This window comes from Chiroxiphia lanceolata, chromosome 4 (genome assembly GCF_009829145.1).
Source record: "Chiroxiphia lanceolata isolate bChiLan1 chromosome 4, bChiLan1.pri, whole genome shotgun sequence".
In the NCBI taxonomy this organism is placed as follows: Eukaryota; Metazoa; Chordata; class Aves; order Passeriformes; family Pipridae; genus Chiroxiphia; species Chiroxiphia lanceolata.
Genome location: NC_045640.1, coordinates 322,662 through 335,828, shown reverse-complemented (window position 1 = coordinate 335,828; position 13,167 = coordinate 322,662). Strand labels below are relative to the sequence as shown.

The 13,167-nt window shown below is 66.5% G+C and overlaps 1 protein-coding gene across 1 annotated transcript; it reads left to right on the top strand.

Moving 5' to 3' along the window:
- The first annotated feature begins 149 nt into the window (after nucleotides 1–149).
- Nucleotides 150–12,365, top strand: VPS16 (VPS16 core subunit of CORVET and HOPS complexes). Its single transcript, XM_032686215.1, has 24 exons — nucleotides 150–313; nucleotides 1,085–1,173; nucleotides 1,247–1,341; nucleotides 1,979–2,107; nucleotides 2,578–2,722; nucleotides 3,582–3,697; nucleotides 4,286–4,408; nucleotides 4,803–4,858; nucleotides 5,416–5,505; nucleotides 6,055–6,149; nucleotides 6,446–6,522; nucleotides 7,119–7,250; nucleotides 7,325–7,452; nucleotides 8,028–8,063; nucleotides 8,702–8,810; nucleotides 8,881–9,015; nucleotides 9,088–9,196; nucleotides 9,688–9,785; nucleotides 10,072–10,176; nucleotides 10,280–10,357; nucleotides 11,194–11,363; nucleotides 11,454–11,550; nucleotides 11,658–11,761; nucleotides 11,970–12,365. Exons 1-24 carry the CDS (start codon nucleotides 261–263, stop codon nucleotides 12,112–12,114), a joined length of 2,514 nt encoding a protein of 837 aa, XP_032542106.1. The 5' UTR covers nucleotides 150–260; the 3' UTR covers nucleotides 12,115–12,365.
- The last annotated feature ends 802 nt before the right edge of the window (nucleotides 12,366–13,167 follow it).

Sequence of the window (13,167 nt, the reverse complement as noted above, 5' to 3'; positions counted from 1 at the left end):
CCCAGTGCCCTCACCCAAGATGGCGGCGGTTCCCCTTCCACCCCCCCAGTGCCCTCACCCAAGATGGCGGCGGTTCCGTCTCGCTTCCTCTCAATGCCCTCACCCAAGATGGCGGCGGCCAACCTGGCGTCACGGCATCACGTGAGGGGCGTGGCTTTGGGGAGGGAAGCGCCGGGACCGCCCGGTCCCGATCCCGGTCCCGATTCCCCCCGATCCCGATCCCCCCGATCCCCGTCCCCTTCCCCCGTCCCGGCCGCACCATGGACTGTTACACGGCCAACTGGTACCCGCTGGGCGAGGAGGCCTTTTACCGGTGAGAGACGGCGGGGGCAGCGCTGCCCGAACCGGGGCCGGTCGGGAGTGCCGGGGCTGGGTGGGAGCGGGGTCCCGGCGTGGCCGTGGGTGTTCGGGCGGGCTGGGAGGGGGTCCCAGGGCTGCTCGGGGGTCCCGGCGGGGTTGGGAGGCGTTCCGGGGCTGGGAGGACTGTCCCCGGGGGATGCTCGGGGGGTTTCGGGGATGTTGGGGGGAGTCCTGGGATTGGGAGGGGGATCTCCGAGGTGTCTGGAGGGTCTTGCGGCTGCTCGGAAGGGTCCCGGCATGGCCCTGGGTTTTGGGAAGGCGGTGCTGGGGGTGGTTGGGGGGTCCCGGGGCGGATGGGGTGGAATGGGGTGTCTGGGGGATCTTGGGGGTGCTCGGGCGGTCCCAGGGTGGGGCTGTTGGGGCTGGCTGGGAGGGGGGTCTCGGGGCTGGGAGGGTGGTTCGGGGCGTCCCGGGGTTGGCTGGGGGGTCCCACGGTGACCGTGGGTCTCCGGGATGGTCTGGGGGGGTCCCAGGGCTGACTGGGGGGTCCTGTGGTGGCTCTGGGTCTCGGGGCTGGCTGGGGGGGTCCCGAGGGTCGCTGGAGGTCCTATGTCCAGCTGGGGGATCCCAGGGTGTCCGTGGGTCTTGGGGTTGGTCTGGGAGCTCCCGGGGCCTGTCAGGGGTCCCAGGGCTGGCTGCGGGGTGAGCACCGTCCCTCGCCCCCCCCATCCCTCCGCCTGTCTATCCATCCATCTGTCCATCCCTCTGTCCGGGTGTCCCGCAGGAAGCTGGAGCTGTACTCCATGGAATGGGGGCTGCGGGAGGACCTGCGGGACTGTGTGGTGGCCGCTGCCCCGTACGGGGGGCCCATAGGTGGGTGCAGCCCCCCCCCCCCCCCCGGACACCCAAGCCCCCCCAGCTTTGCTGACGGACTGTCCCCCCCCAGCCCTGCTGAGGAATTCCCGGAGGGACAAGGCCCCCAGCTCCCGCCCGCTCCTGGAGATCTACTCGGCCTCGGGGCTGCTCCTGGCCAGTGTCCCGGTGAGCTGGGGGGGCTGGGACCCCCTCTGGGGGGGACGGGGATGGGGGGCAGGGACAGACCCCCTCGGGGGCACCGGGATGGGAGGGGTGGGGGGTGCAAGGGAGAGTGGGGGAGTGGGGGGAAGGAGCTGCCCAGGGATGAGAGAAGAGGGTGGGATGAGGTTGGAGCAGAACTGGAGCAGCAGGAGCATCTTCTCTTCCTCCCTGACTTGGCCTGGGAGAAAAGGATGGGACGGAATTGGAGCAGTAGAATTAGAGCAACAGGAACATCCCTCTCTCCCTGCTGCCCAGGACTGGGAGAAGAGGATGGGCTGGGAGTTGGAGCAGCAGGAACATCCTCCCTTCCTTCTGCCCATGGTGGACATGGGGCAGTGGAGGGTCAGGGAACAGTGCCAGGGCAGGTGGGGTACCAGGCCTTTGGAGGAGGTGTCAGACCTTTGGAGGAGGTGTTGGACCTCCAGGTGAGGTCTCCAGGCTCTGGAGAAGGAGTCAGAGCTCAGCCTCAGCCGTGGCCTCTCGTGTGTCCCTGGAGGGCTGCCCTGGCTCTGGGCTGTCTGGAGCACCCCGGGGTGACCATTCCCACCCCATTCCCACCCCATTCCCGCCCCATTCCCACCCCATTCCCACCGTTCCCCAGTGGAAGAGCGGCCGCCTGGTGCACCTGGGCTGGACGGCGGGGGAGGACCTGCTGTGCATCCAGGAGGACGGGACTGTGCTGGTCTACAACCTGTTCTGCGAGTTCAAACGGCACTTCAGCATGGGAAACGTGAGGGGCTGGGGGCACGGGGGGCTGGGGGAGGGCTCCTCAGATCCCATCGATCCCACCCCCTGCCGTGGGCAGGGACACCTTCCATTGACCAGGTTGCTCCAAGCCCCATCCAGCCTGGCCTTGGACACTTCCAGGGATCCAGGGGCAGCCACAGCTTCTCTGGGCAGCCTATGCCAGGGCCTCCCCACCCTCACAGGGGGGAATTCCCTCCCAGTATCCCACCCAAACCTCCCATTTTCCAGTGGGAAGCCATTCCCCCTTGTCCTATCCCTCCAGGCCCTTGTGAGAAGCCCAGGGTGGGGTTTGGGGGACATGGAATCGAGTGAGGGGCTCTCCCAGCCCTCGGGAGTGCACTGGGATGGATGTGTCCCGGTGGCTCCTGAGGCCAGGACAATCCCCTCCGTGCTGGCTCTGTGAGCTGGGCCCCCCCAGTGCCCCCAGTGCCCCCACACCGTCTCTGGGTGCAGGAGGTGCTGCAGAACCACGTGCTGGAGGCTCAGGTTTTCCACACGGAGTTTGGGACGGGCGTGGCCATCCTGACCGGGGCCTTCCGCTTCTCCCTGGCCACCAACATCGACGACCTCAAGCTGCGCCGCCTGCCCGAGGTCCCTGGTGGGTGTCCCTGTGTCCCCCTCTGCCCCCCTGTGTCCCCTGTGCCCCCCTCTGCCCCCCTGTGTCCCCTGTGCCCCTCTGTGTCCCCCTGTGTCCCCCTGTGTCCCCCTGTGTCCCTCTGTGCCCTCCTGTGTCTCTCTGTGCTCCCCTTTACTCCCCTGTGCCCCCCTGTGTCCCCCTGTGTCCCCTGTGCCCTCCTGTGCCCTCCTGTGTCCCCCTGTGCCCTCCTGTGTCCCCTGTGCCCTCCTGTGTCCCCCTGTGCCCCCCTGTGCCCCCCTGTGCCCCCCTGTGCCCCCCTGTGTCCCCTGTGTCCCCTGTGCCCCCCTGTGCCCCCCTGTGTCCCCCTGTGTTCCCTGTGCCCCCCTGTGCCCCCCTGTGCTCCCCTGTGCCCCCCTGTGTCCCCCGTGCCCTCTTGTGTCCCCTGTGCCCCCCTGTGTCCCCTGTGCCCCCCTGTGTCCCCCTGTGTCCCCCTGTGTCCCCCTGTGCCCCCCTGTGTCCCTCTGTGCTCCCCTGTGCCCCCCTGTGCCCCCCTGTGCCCCCTGTGTCCCCTGTGCCCCCGTGTGCCCCCCTGTGTCCCTCTGTGCTCCCCTGTGCCCCCTGTGCCCCCCTGTGTCCCCCTCTGCCCCCCTCTGCCCCCCTGTGTTCCCTGTGCACCCCTCTGCCCCCCTGTGTCCCCTGTGCCCCCCTCTGCCCCCCTGTGTCCCCTGTGCCCCCCTGTGTCCCCCTGTGCCTCCCTGTGCCCCCCTGTGTCCCCTCTGTGTCCCCTGTGCCCCCCTGTGCCTCCCTGTGCCCCCCTGTGTTCCCTGTGCCCCCCTGTGTCCCCCTGTCCCCCCGTGCCTGTCTCACGCTGTCCCCCCAGGGCTGCAGCAGCCCCCGGGGTGCTGGGCTGTGCTGTCCCAGGACAGGGTGACCGTGGTGCTCCTGGCTGTGGGACCGGAGCTCTTCCTGCTGGACAACACCTCCTGCTCCAGCGTGGTGAGGAGATGTGGGAACGTGGGAACGGGGGGCTGTGGGCCCTGTCCCACTGTCTCAGGGGATGTTCCCAGGTGCTTCCCCTGTCCCTGTGTCCCAGGGGGTGCTCCAGATCCTTCCCCAGTCCCAGTGTCCCAGGGGATGTTCCCAGGCCCTTCCCCTGTCCCCAGTGTCCCATGGGATGCTCCCAGCCCCCACACTCACTCCCAGGTCCTTCCCCTGTCCCATGAGATGCTCCCATCTCCCCACACTCCATGGCAGGTCCTTCCCTGTCCCATGGGATGCTCCCAGGTCCTTTCCCTGTCCCATGGGATGCTCCCTGGTCCTTCCCTGTCCCATGGGATGCTCCCAGGTCCTTTCCCTGTCCCATGGGATGCTCCCAGGTCCTTTCCCTGTCCCATGGGATGCTCCCAGCGCTCCACACTCTCTCCCAGCTCCTCCCTCCCACTGTCCCATTTGTGCCCCATCCTGCCCACAGGGCTGAGTGGGAGGGAAGGGCCCCCCAGCTCTGACGCTCCCCCAGCCCCTCCCACCCAGGGGGACACTCTGGGACCCCAGGACGTGTCCCCACGTCCCCCCTGTCCTACCCAGACCCCCCCCGGGCTGAGCCCCTCGGCAGGGCCGTTCCTGCACATGGCTGTGTCCTTCAACCACCGGCTCCTCGCCCTGTTCTGCGACTCTGGATACATCTGGATGGGCCTGGCCACGCTCAAGGTGAGCCTGGGGGGTCACTGGGGGGTCACACGGGGTCCCTGGGGGTCCCCACGGGCTCAGGGCTGCAGGAGCCCATGTGTATATATATAATATATAACATTTGATTCATGTCATGTATCAGAATTGTCTGTCTGTGGTCATGCTGGAAGTCTGAGGAGGGAGTTCAGGAGTGTAGCAACTCTGAACTGCTGGAGCCACAGCAGTGGGGATATATGTTTAATAATCAGGCAAAAAATTAATTTCCTTAAATTGGAATTAGAATGGACTTGGTTTAGTTGGATTAAAAGCAAATGAAAATCCGGGTTCCTTCACCTGAGTTTACCCTGGCTCCCACACTGCTGGGGCCCTTCCCACCTGTCCAGGTGTGTTCCCTGATCCCCCCTCTCTCCCCCAGGAGAAGTTCTGTGAGTTCAACAGCACCATCCGATCCCCCCCCAAGCAGATGGTTTGGTGAGTGGGTGGTCCCTGCCCCACCCCTGCCCCTGGCACTGCCCACCCGGGACCCCCTGAGCCTTTCCTGGGATCCCCTGGGCTCTGTGGGACCCCCTGGTGTCCCCACTCAGCCCTGGGGGTGCAGGGGCCATGGTTAAGGGGTGGGGGTCCCCTGGGCTCTGTGGGACCCCCTGGTGTCCCCCCTCAGCCCTGGGGGCTACAGAGGTTGGGGTTAAGGGGTGGGGGTCCCATGGGCTCTGTGGGACCCCCCAGTGTCCTCCCCAGCCCTGGGGGTGCAGGGGTTGGGGTTAAGGGTTAATGGGTGGGGGTCCCCTGGGCTCTGTGGGACCCCCTGGTGTCCCCACTCAGCCTGGGGGGCTGCAGGGGCTGGGATTAAGGGGTGGGGGTCCCCTGGGCTCTGTGGAATCCTCTGGTGTCCCCCCCAGCCCTGGGGGTGCAGGGGCCGTGGTTAAGGGGTGGGGGTCCCCTGGGCTCTGTGGGACCCCCCAGTGTCCCCCCTCAGCGCTGGGGGTGCAGGGGCCGTGGTTAAGGGTTAATGGGTGGGGGTCCCACAGGTGCACGCGGCCCCGCAGCCGGCAGCGAGCCGTGGTGGTGGCCTGGGAGAGGCAGCTCATGGTGGTGGGGAATTCCTCGGAGTGCATCCGGTATCCTTTGGGAAGAGGGGCCGGGGGTGTTCCCAAAAGCCAGCCCAAACTCCTGGCTCCATCCCAGTCACTGCTGTCCCCGGGGGTCACCTCGGAGCCCCCCAGGGTGGGCTCAGGGCACTGCCCATGTGCTGTTGGGATCCCCCCTCCCCTCCTGCTCCTGGGGAGCAGCAAAGCCCCCCCTGGCCCTTCCCAACCCCTCCCAGCCCCCTCTCTTCTGGGGGTCCCACTCCCTGTGGTGGGAACACGGGCCCTGCCAGGGGTGGGTGGGGGATTCCTGCCCCCCCAAGTGCTCTGCAGCCCCCACAGTCTCTCCCAGGCCCTTTCCCTGTCCCATGGGATGCTCCCAGTCCCCCCATTCCCTCCCAAGTCCTTCCTCCCGCTGTCCCAGAGACAGGTATTTACAGGGGTACCTGGCCCCATCCTGGCAGGGAGAAGGGGAGGAAGGGACCCTCCCCTGTGAGCACACAGCCCCGTGCTGCCCTCAGCAGTGGGGGGGTTGGGGCTGCCCCCGGAGCCGTGTCCCCCCAGCCCTTAGCGGGAGCACAGCTTTGTCCTGGATGAGGATTCCCACCTGGTGCCCGAGCTGGACGGGGTCCGGATCCTGTCCCGCACCTCCCACGAGTTCCTGCACGAGATCCCAGGTGAGGTGGGTGGGTGGCACATCCCTGCTGGGCACCTGGGATGTGGCTGCCCCATCCCTGGGAGTGCCCAGGGCCAGGTTGGACGGGGTTTGGAGCTACCTGGGCTAGTGGAAGGTGTCCCTGCCCATGGCAGGGGATGGCACTGGGTGGGATTTGAGGTCCTTTCCCACCCAACCCATTCCACAGTCCCTGTGCCAGGTGCTGCACACGGGGGGATGGGAGCAGTGCCAGCAGGTGCAGGTGACACCCCTGGTCCAGAGCAGCCTCTCAGGTGTGTTTGACCCCAATTCCCACAGAGGCCAGCCAGGAAATCTTCCGGATTGCCTCCATGGCCCCGGGGGCTCTGCTGCTGGAGGCACAGAAGGAGTACGAGGTACATCCCCCCTTCTGGGGTGGGAGCGGGGCCATCCCAGGGGTCCATCCTGAGCTTTCTGTGTCCCTATTCCTGGGGGTCCCCCATTCCCAGGGCCCCATCCTGAGCACTCCATGTTCCCGTTCCTGGGGGTCTCCCATTTCTGGGGGTCCATGCTGAACTCTGTGTCCCTTATTCCAGGGAGTCCCCCATTCCCAAGGGTCCATCCTTAGTGCTCTGTGTCCCCCATTCCTGGGGGTCCCCAATTCCCAGGGGTCCATCCTGAGCTGATCCCTATCCCCCGTTCCTGGGAATCCATCCTGAGCTCTGTGTCCCCCATCCCCGGGGGCCCATCCTGAGCTGATCCCTATCCCCCATTCTCAGGGGTCCATCCAGAGCTCCATGTCCCCCTTTCCTGGGGGCCCATCCTGAGCTCTGTGTCCCGCATTCCCAGGGGTCCATCCTGAGCTCCATGTTCCCCATTCCCGGGGGCCCATCCTGAGCTCCATGTCCCCCATTCCCGGGGACATCCAGAGCTCCGTGTTCCCCATTCCCGGGGGCCCATCCTGAGCTCTGTGTCCCCCATTCCCGTGGTTCCCCCTTCCCCATCCCTGCAGAAGGAGAGCCAGAAGGCCGACGAGTACCTGCGGGAGATCCGGGAGCAGCAGCTGCTCCCCGAGGCCGTGGGCCAGTGCATCGAGGCCGCGGGCTACGAGCACGAGCCCCACACCCAGAAATCGCTGCTGAGGGTGAGCCAGGGCGAGGGGGAGCAGGGGGAGGCCCAAGATCCTCCCTCCCTCCCCCCTCACACCTGATCCCACAGGCAGCTTCCTTCGGGAAGTGCTTCCTCGACAAGTTCCCCCCGGAGAGCTTCGTGCGGATGTGCCAGGACCTGCGGGTCCTCAACGCCATCCGGGACTACCAGATCGGCATCCCGCTCACCTTCACCCAGTATCCACAGCTCGAGGGGCTGGGATGGCATCCAGGGTGGGATCGGGGCCGGAGGGGCCTCTCCAGGGGGGATGGAGCCCCTCGGTGCCAGGGCTGCAAGGGCTGGGACACTCCTGGGAATCATGGAAGGGTCATGGCTGAGACCCCTCACACTCATCACTCCTGGGAATCATGGAAGGGTCATGGCTGAGACCCCTCACACTCATCACACCTGGGAATCATGGAAGGGTCATGGCTGAGACCCCTCACACTCATCACACCTGGGAAACATGGAAAGGTCATGGCTGAGACCCCTCCACACTCATCACACCTGGGAAACATGGAAAGGTCATGGCTGAGACCCCCACACTCATCATACCTGGGAAACATGGAAAGGTCATGGCTGAGACCCCTCCACACTCATCACACCTGGGAATCGTGGAAAGGTCATGGCTGAGACCCCCACGCTCACCACACCTGGCACAGGTGCCCCATCCTGGAGCAGGGAAGCTTCCAGAGCCTGGGAAGTGCCTGGTGCTCCTTCCCTGAGCTCCGAGGGGTTTGTGATCCCGCATTTCCCTTGACCATCCCCACAGATACAAACAACTCACCATCGAGGTCCTACTGGACAGGTGAGGGGCCCCATCCCGCATTCCCCTATCCCACATTCCCCCATCCCACATTCCCCCATCCCACATTCCCCCATCCCACATTCCCCCATCCCGCATTCCCCCATCCCACGTTCCCCTATCCCACATTCCCCCATCCCATGTTCCCCTATCCCACAGTCCCCATCCCACAGTCCCCCATCCCACAGTCCCATCCCACAGTCCCCCATCCCACATTCCCCCATCCCACATTCCCCCATCCCACAGTCCCCCATCCCACAGTCGCCATCTCACATTCCCCCATCCCACAGTCCCCCATCCCACAGTCCCCATCCCACGTTCCCCCATCCCACAGTCCCCCATCCCACATTCCCCCATCCCACAGTCCCCATCCCACAGTCCCCCATCCCACAGTCCCCATCCCACAGCCCCCCATCCCACATTCCCCCATCCCACATTCCCCCATCCCACATTCCCCCATCCCACATTCCCCCATCCCACATTCCCCCATCCCACAGTCCCCATCCCACAATCCCCATCCCCAAATCTGGGGGCTGAGCAGCTCCAAGCACTTGGGGACCCCCCAAGCCCATCCGAGCTCCTCGACTCCTCGTGCCCTCCGTGTGTGCCCCCCTTGTTCCCCCCGTCCCCCCGTGCCCCAGGCTGGTGCTGCGCCGCCTGTACCCCTTGGCCATCCGGATCTGCGAGTTCCTGCGGCTCCCGGAGATCCAGGGCGTGAGCCGGATCCTGGCGCACTGGGCCTGCTCCAAGGTGAGGGGGCTGTGCCGGGGGGCCCTGCCGGCGGGGGGACACCGGGGGACGCCCTGTGGTGCCCCCGCAGGTGCAGCAGAAGGACAAGTCGGACGAGGAGGTGGCCCAGGCCATCAACCAGAAGCTGGGGGACACCCCCGGGATCTCGTACTCCGAGATCGCCACGCGCGCCTACGACTGCGGCCGGGCCGAGCTGGCCATCAAGGTGGGCTCTGGGGCAGGGGAGGGGACGGTGGGGACGGGGGGGGCACCCAGTGACCCTCCTCTGCCCCCCCAGCTCCTGGAGTACGAGCCGCGCTCCGGGGAACAGGTCCCGCTGCTGCTGAAGATGAAACGGAGCAAACTGGCCCTGGGGAAGGCCATCGAGAGTGGGGACACTGACCTGGGTGAGGAGGGGGACAATGGGGGTCTGGGGGAGCCATCGAGAGTGGGGACACTGACCTGGGTGAGGGGGACAATGGGGGGACAGCAGGGAGCTGGGGGGGGCCATCGAGAGTGGGGATGTGGATCTGGATGAGGAGGGGGACAATGGGGGACAGCAGGGGGCTGGGGGAGCCATTGAGAGTGGGGACACTGACCTGGGTGAGGGGGACAATGGGGGGCTGGGGGGGCCACCAAGAGTGGGAACACCGACCTAGATAAAGGGGGGCACAGTGGAGGGGCTGGGGAGGGGTGGGTGGGTTGGGGGAGGCCTTGGGAGTGTTTTAGGGTCTGGGGGAGCCCCTTGGGAGCATTTTGGGCTCGGGGATGGGCAGGAGCATTTTGTGGTCTGGAGGAGCCCCTTGGGAGCCTTGTGAGATCTGGGGGGGTGTCGAGGGGCACACGGGGTGTCGGGAGGTGCATAAAAACCAAACCCAACCCCTGCTGTCCCCCCCAGTTTACACGGTCGTGCTGCACCTCAAGAACGAGCTGAACCGCGGCACCTTTTTCATGACGCTGCAGAACCAGCCCGTGGCCCTGAGCCTGTACAGGCAGGTGAGGGCAGAGAGACCCCCCTGACCCCCCTGAGCCTGTACAGGCAGGTGAGGGCAGAGAGACCCCCCCTGACCCCCCTGAGCCTGTACAGGCAGGTGAGGGCAGAGAGACCCCCCCTGACCCCCCTGAGCCTGTACAGACAGGTGAGGGCAGAGAGACCCCCCTGGCCCCCCTGACCCCCTCTGAGCCTGTACAGGCAGGTGAGGGCAGAGAGACCCCCCTGACCCCCTGCCCTCCCATGCCCCCCCCGTGTGCTGCCCCCACCCCTGACCCCCCGTCCCCCCAGTTCTGCCGGCACCAGGAGCGGGACACGCTGAAGGATCTGTACAACCAGGACGACAACCACCAGGAGCTGGGCAACTTCCACGTGCACTCCAGCTACTCCGAGAAGGTGAGGAGCCCCCCCGGGGGGTCGGGGTCTGAGGGTGCTCCCTGCCACCCCTCCGGCGTGTCCCTGTCCCTGTGTGGGGTGACACGTCCCTGCCGTGTCCCAGCGGATCGAGGGCCGTGTGGGGGCCCTGCAGAACGCCCTGGACGAGTTCAACAAGGCCAGGAACGACTTCGCTGCCAAGGTGAGGGGCTGGGATGGGACTCCTGGGCTGGGATGGGACTCTGGGGCTGGAATGGGAATCCTGAGACTGGGACAGGGACCAAAGGGCTGGGATGGGACCCTGGGGCTGGGATGGGGACTCTGAGACTGGAACAGGGATCCTGGGGACTGGCATGATCCCAGGGCTGGGTTGGGGATCCCAGGGCTTAGATAGGGATCTCAGAGCTGGGATAGGGATCTCAGGGCTTTGATGGGACTCTGGGGCTGGGATGGGGATCCTGGAGCTGGGTTGGGGATCCTGGAGCTGGGTTGGGGATCCTGGTGTTGGGATGGGGATCCTTGGGCTGGGATGATCCCAGGGCTGGGATGGGGACCTCTGAGCTGGGCTAGGAACATCGAGGCTGGGATGGGGATCCTGAGGCCGGGACAGGGATCCCAAGGCTGGGACAGGGATCCCAAGGCCGGGACAGGGACCCTGAGGCCAGGACAGGGACCCCAAGACCAGGACAGGGACCCTGAGGCCGGGACAGGGATCTCAAGGCCGGGACAGGGACTGTGAGGCCAGGACAGGGATCCCAAGGCTGGGACAGGGATCCCAAGGCCGGGACAGGGACCCTGAGACCAGGACAGGGATCCCAAGGCTGGGACAGGGACCCTGAGACCAGGACAGGGATCCCAAGGCTGGGACAGGGATCCCAAGGCTGGGACAGGGATCTCAAGGCCAGGACAGGGACCCTGAGGCCAGGACAGGGATCCCAAGGCCGGGACAGGGATCCCAAGGCCAGGACAAGGTTCCCAAGGCTAGGAGAGGGATCCCAAGGCCGGGACAGGGACCCCAGGGTCACTACTGTGTCCCAGGCCACCGAGGAGCAGATCAAGCTGCTGCGGCTGCAGCGGCACCTGCAGGAGGACTTTGACAAGCCCTACCTGGACCTGTCCCTGCACGACACCGTGTCCACCCTCATCCTGGACGGGCACCACAAGCGGGCAGAGCAGCTCTACCGAGAGTTCAAGATCCCCGACAAGAGGTGTGGGGGGCTGAGGGGGGGCTGGGCAGGGGGGCTGGGGGCTGGGGAGGGGGCTCTCAGCTCCGTGAGCCCCCTGACCCCCGTGCCCAGGTACTGGTGGCTGAAGATCAGCGCCTTGGCCACGCGGGGGGACTGGGAGGAGATGGAGAAGTTCTCCAAGAGCAAGAAGTCGCCCATCGGGTACCTGGTGAGAGCTTTTCCTGCTTGAGGGGGGTGGCACCAGGCACCACCCCCCCTGTGCCCCTCCACCCTCCTCCTTTCTCTCTCCACCCCCTGCTCTCTGTGCCCTCCCAGCCCTTCGTGGAGGTGGCCGTGAAGCACCACAACCGGTACGAGGCCCGCAAATACGCCCCCCGGGTGCCCCCCGAGCAGCGGGTCAAGGCCTTTGTCCTCGTGGGGTGAGTTTGGGGCGGCCGTGGGATGTGGGGTCACACAGGGCAGGGGTCCCTGGTGCAGCAGCACCGGGGGTTTGGGGCTCTCGGGGGTGGCTGTGGGGGCACCCTGAGCTGTGTACCCCCAGCAGGGGTTGGTGACTCAGGCTGTGGGGGCTGTGGGGGGCTGTGGGGTGGCACCCCCGCCCTGTGCCCACGCTGTGGGTGCCCCCAGGGACCTGGAGCAGGCGGCCGAGGCGGCCATGGAGCACAAGAGCGAGGCCGAGATGAACCTGGTGCTGTCCCGCTGCTCCCCCGGCACCGACGGCGCCCTGGCCGAGAAACTCACCCGGGCCCGGGCACAGCTGCTCAAGAAGTGACCCCGGGGGGCTGCAGGGACACCCCCAGCCCCTCACAGCCCCCCCCCGGGGATCTGTGCCCGGGGGAGGGGGATGGCAGCGAGGTGTCCGTGTCCTCTGGCAGCTGCTCCCAGCACGAGTTTGGGAAACCAAACACGGCACTGAGACCCCAAGTGATGCAGGACCCCCAGCCTGGGGGCAGGGGGACCCCCACCCTCCCACCACGGCCCCTCCCTCCCGGTTCAATAAAGAGAAGAGCTCCCGCTCCTGTCTCTGGTCTCAGATGCCCCATTCAAGGGGGGCAGTCAGGGGGGACACTGGGGTCCAGGAGGGGTTCCTGGAGCAGGCCCTGGGGGGGTGTGGAAGGGGAGGTCATTGGGTGTCCCGAAGGGGTCCTGGGGAGACACTGGGGGTCCCCTGGGGGTGTGCCTGGGACCCTCAAAGGGGTCCTGTGGGACTCATTCAGGGAGGACACTGGGGTTGAAGAGGGGTTCCAGGGGGGTTCCCGGGGCAGGCCCTGGGAGGGTGTGGAAGGGGAGGTCCCTGGGTGTCCCCAAGGGTCTCTGGGTGTCCCCAGGGGTCCCTGGGTGTCTTCAAGGGTCCCTGGTGTCCCCAAGGATCCCAGGGGGTCCCCAGGGGTCCCGGGGTGTCTCCAAGGGTCCCTGGATGTCCCCAAAGGTCCCGGGGTGTCCCCAAGGATCCCGGGGTGTTCCTAAGGGTCCCTGGGTGTCCCCAAGGATCCCAGGGTGTCCCCAAAGGTCCCGGGGTGTCCCCAAAGGTCTCTGGATGTCCCCAGGTGTCCCTGGGTGTCCCCAAGGGTCCCAGGGTGTTCCCAAAGGTCTCTGGGTGTCCTCAAGGGTGCCGGGGTGTCCCTAAGGGTCCCTGGGTGTCCCCAAAGGTCCCGAGTTGTCCTCAAAGGTCCTGGGGTGTCCCCAAGGGTCCCGGGGTGTCCCCAAGGGTCCCAGGTTGTCCCCAAAGGTCCCTGGGTGTCCCCAAGGGTCCCTGGATGTCCCCAAAGGTCCCAGGGTGTCCCCAAGGATCCCGGGGTGTCCCTAAGGGTCCCTGGGTGTCCCC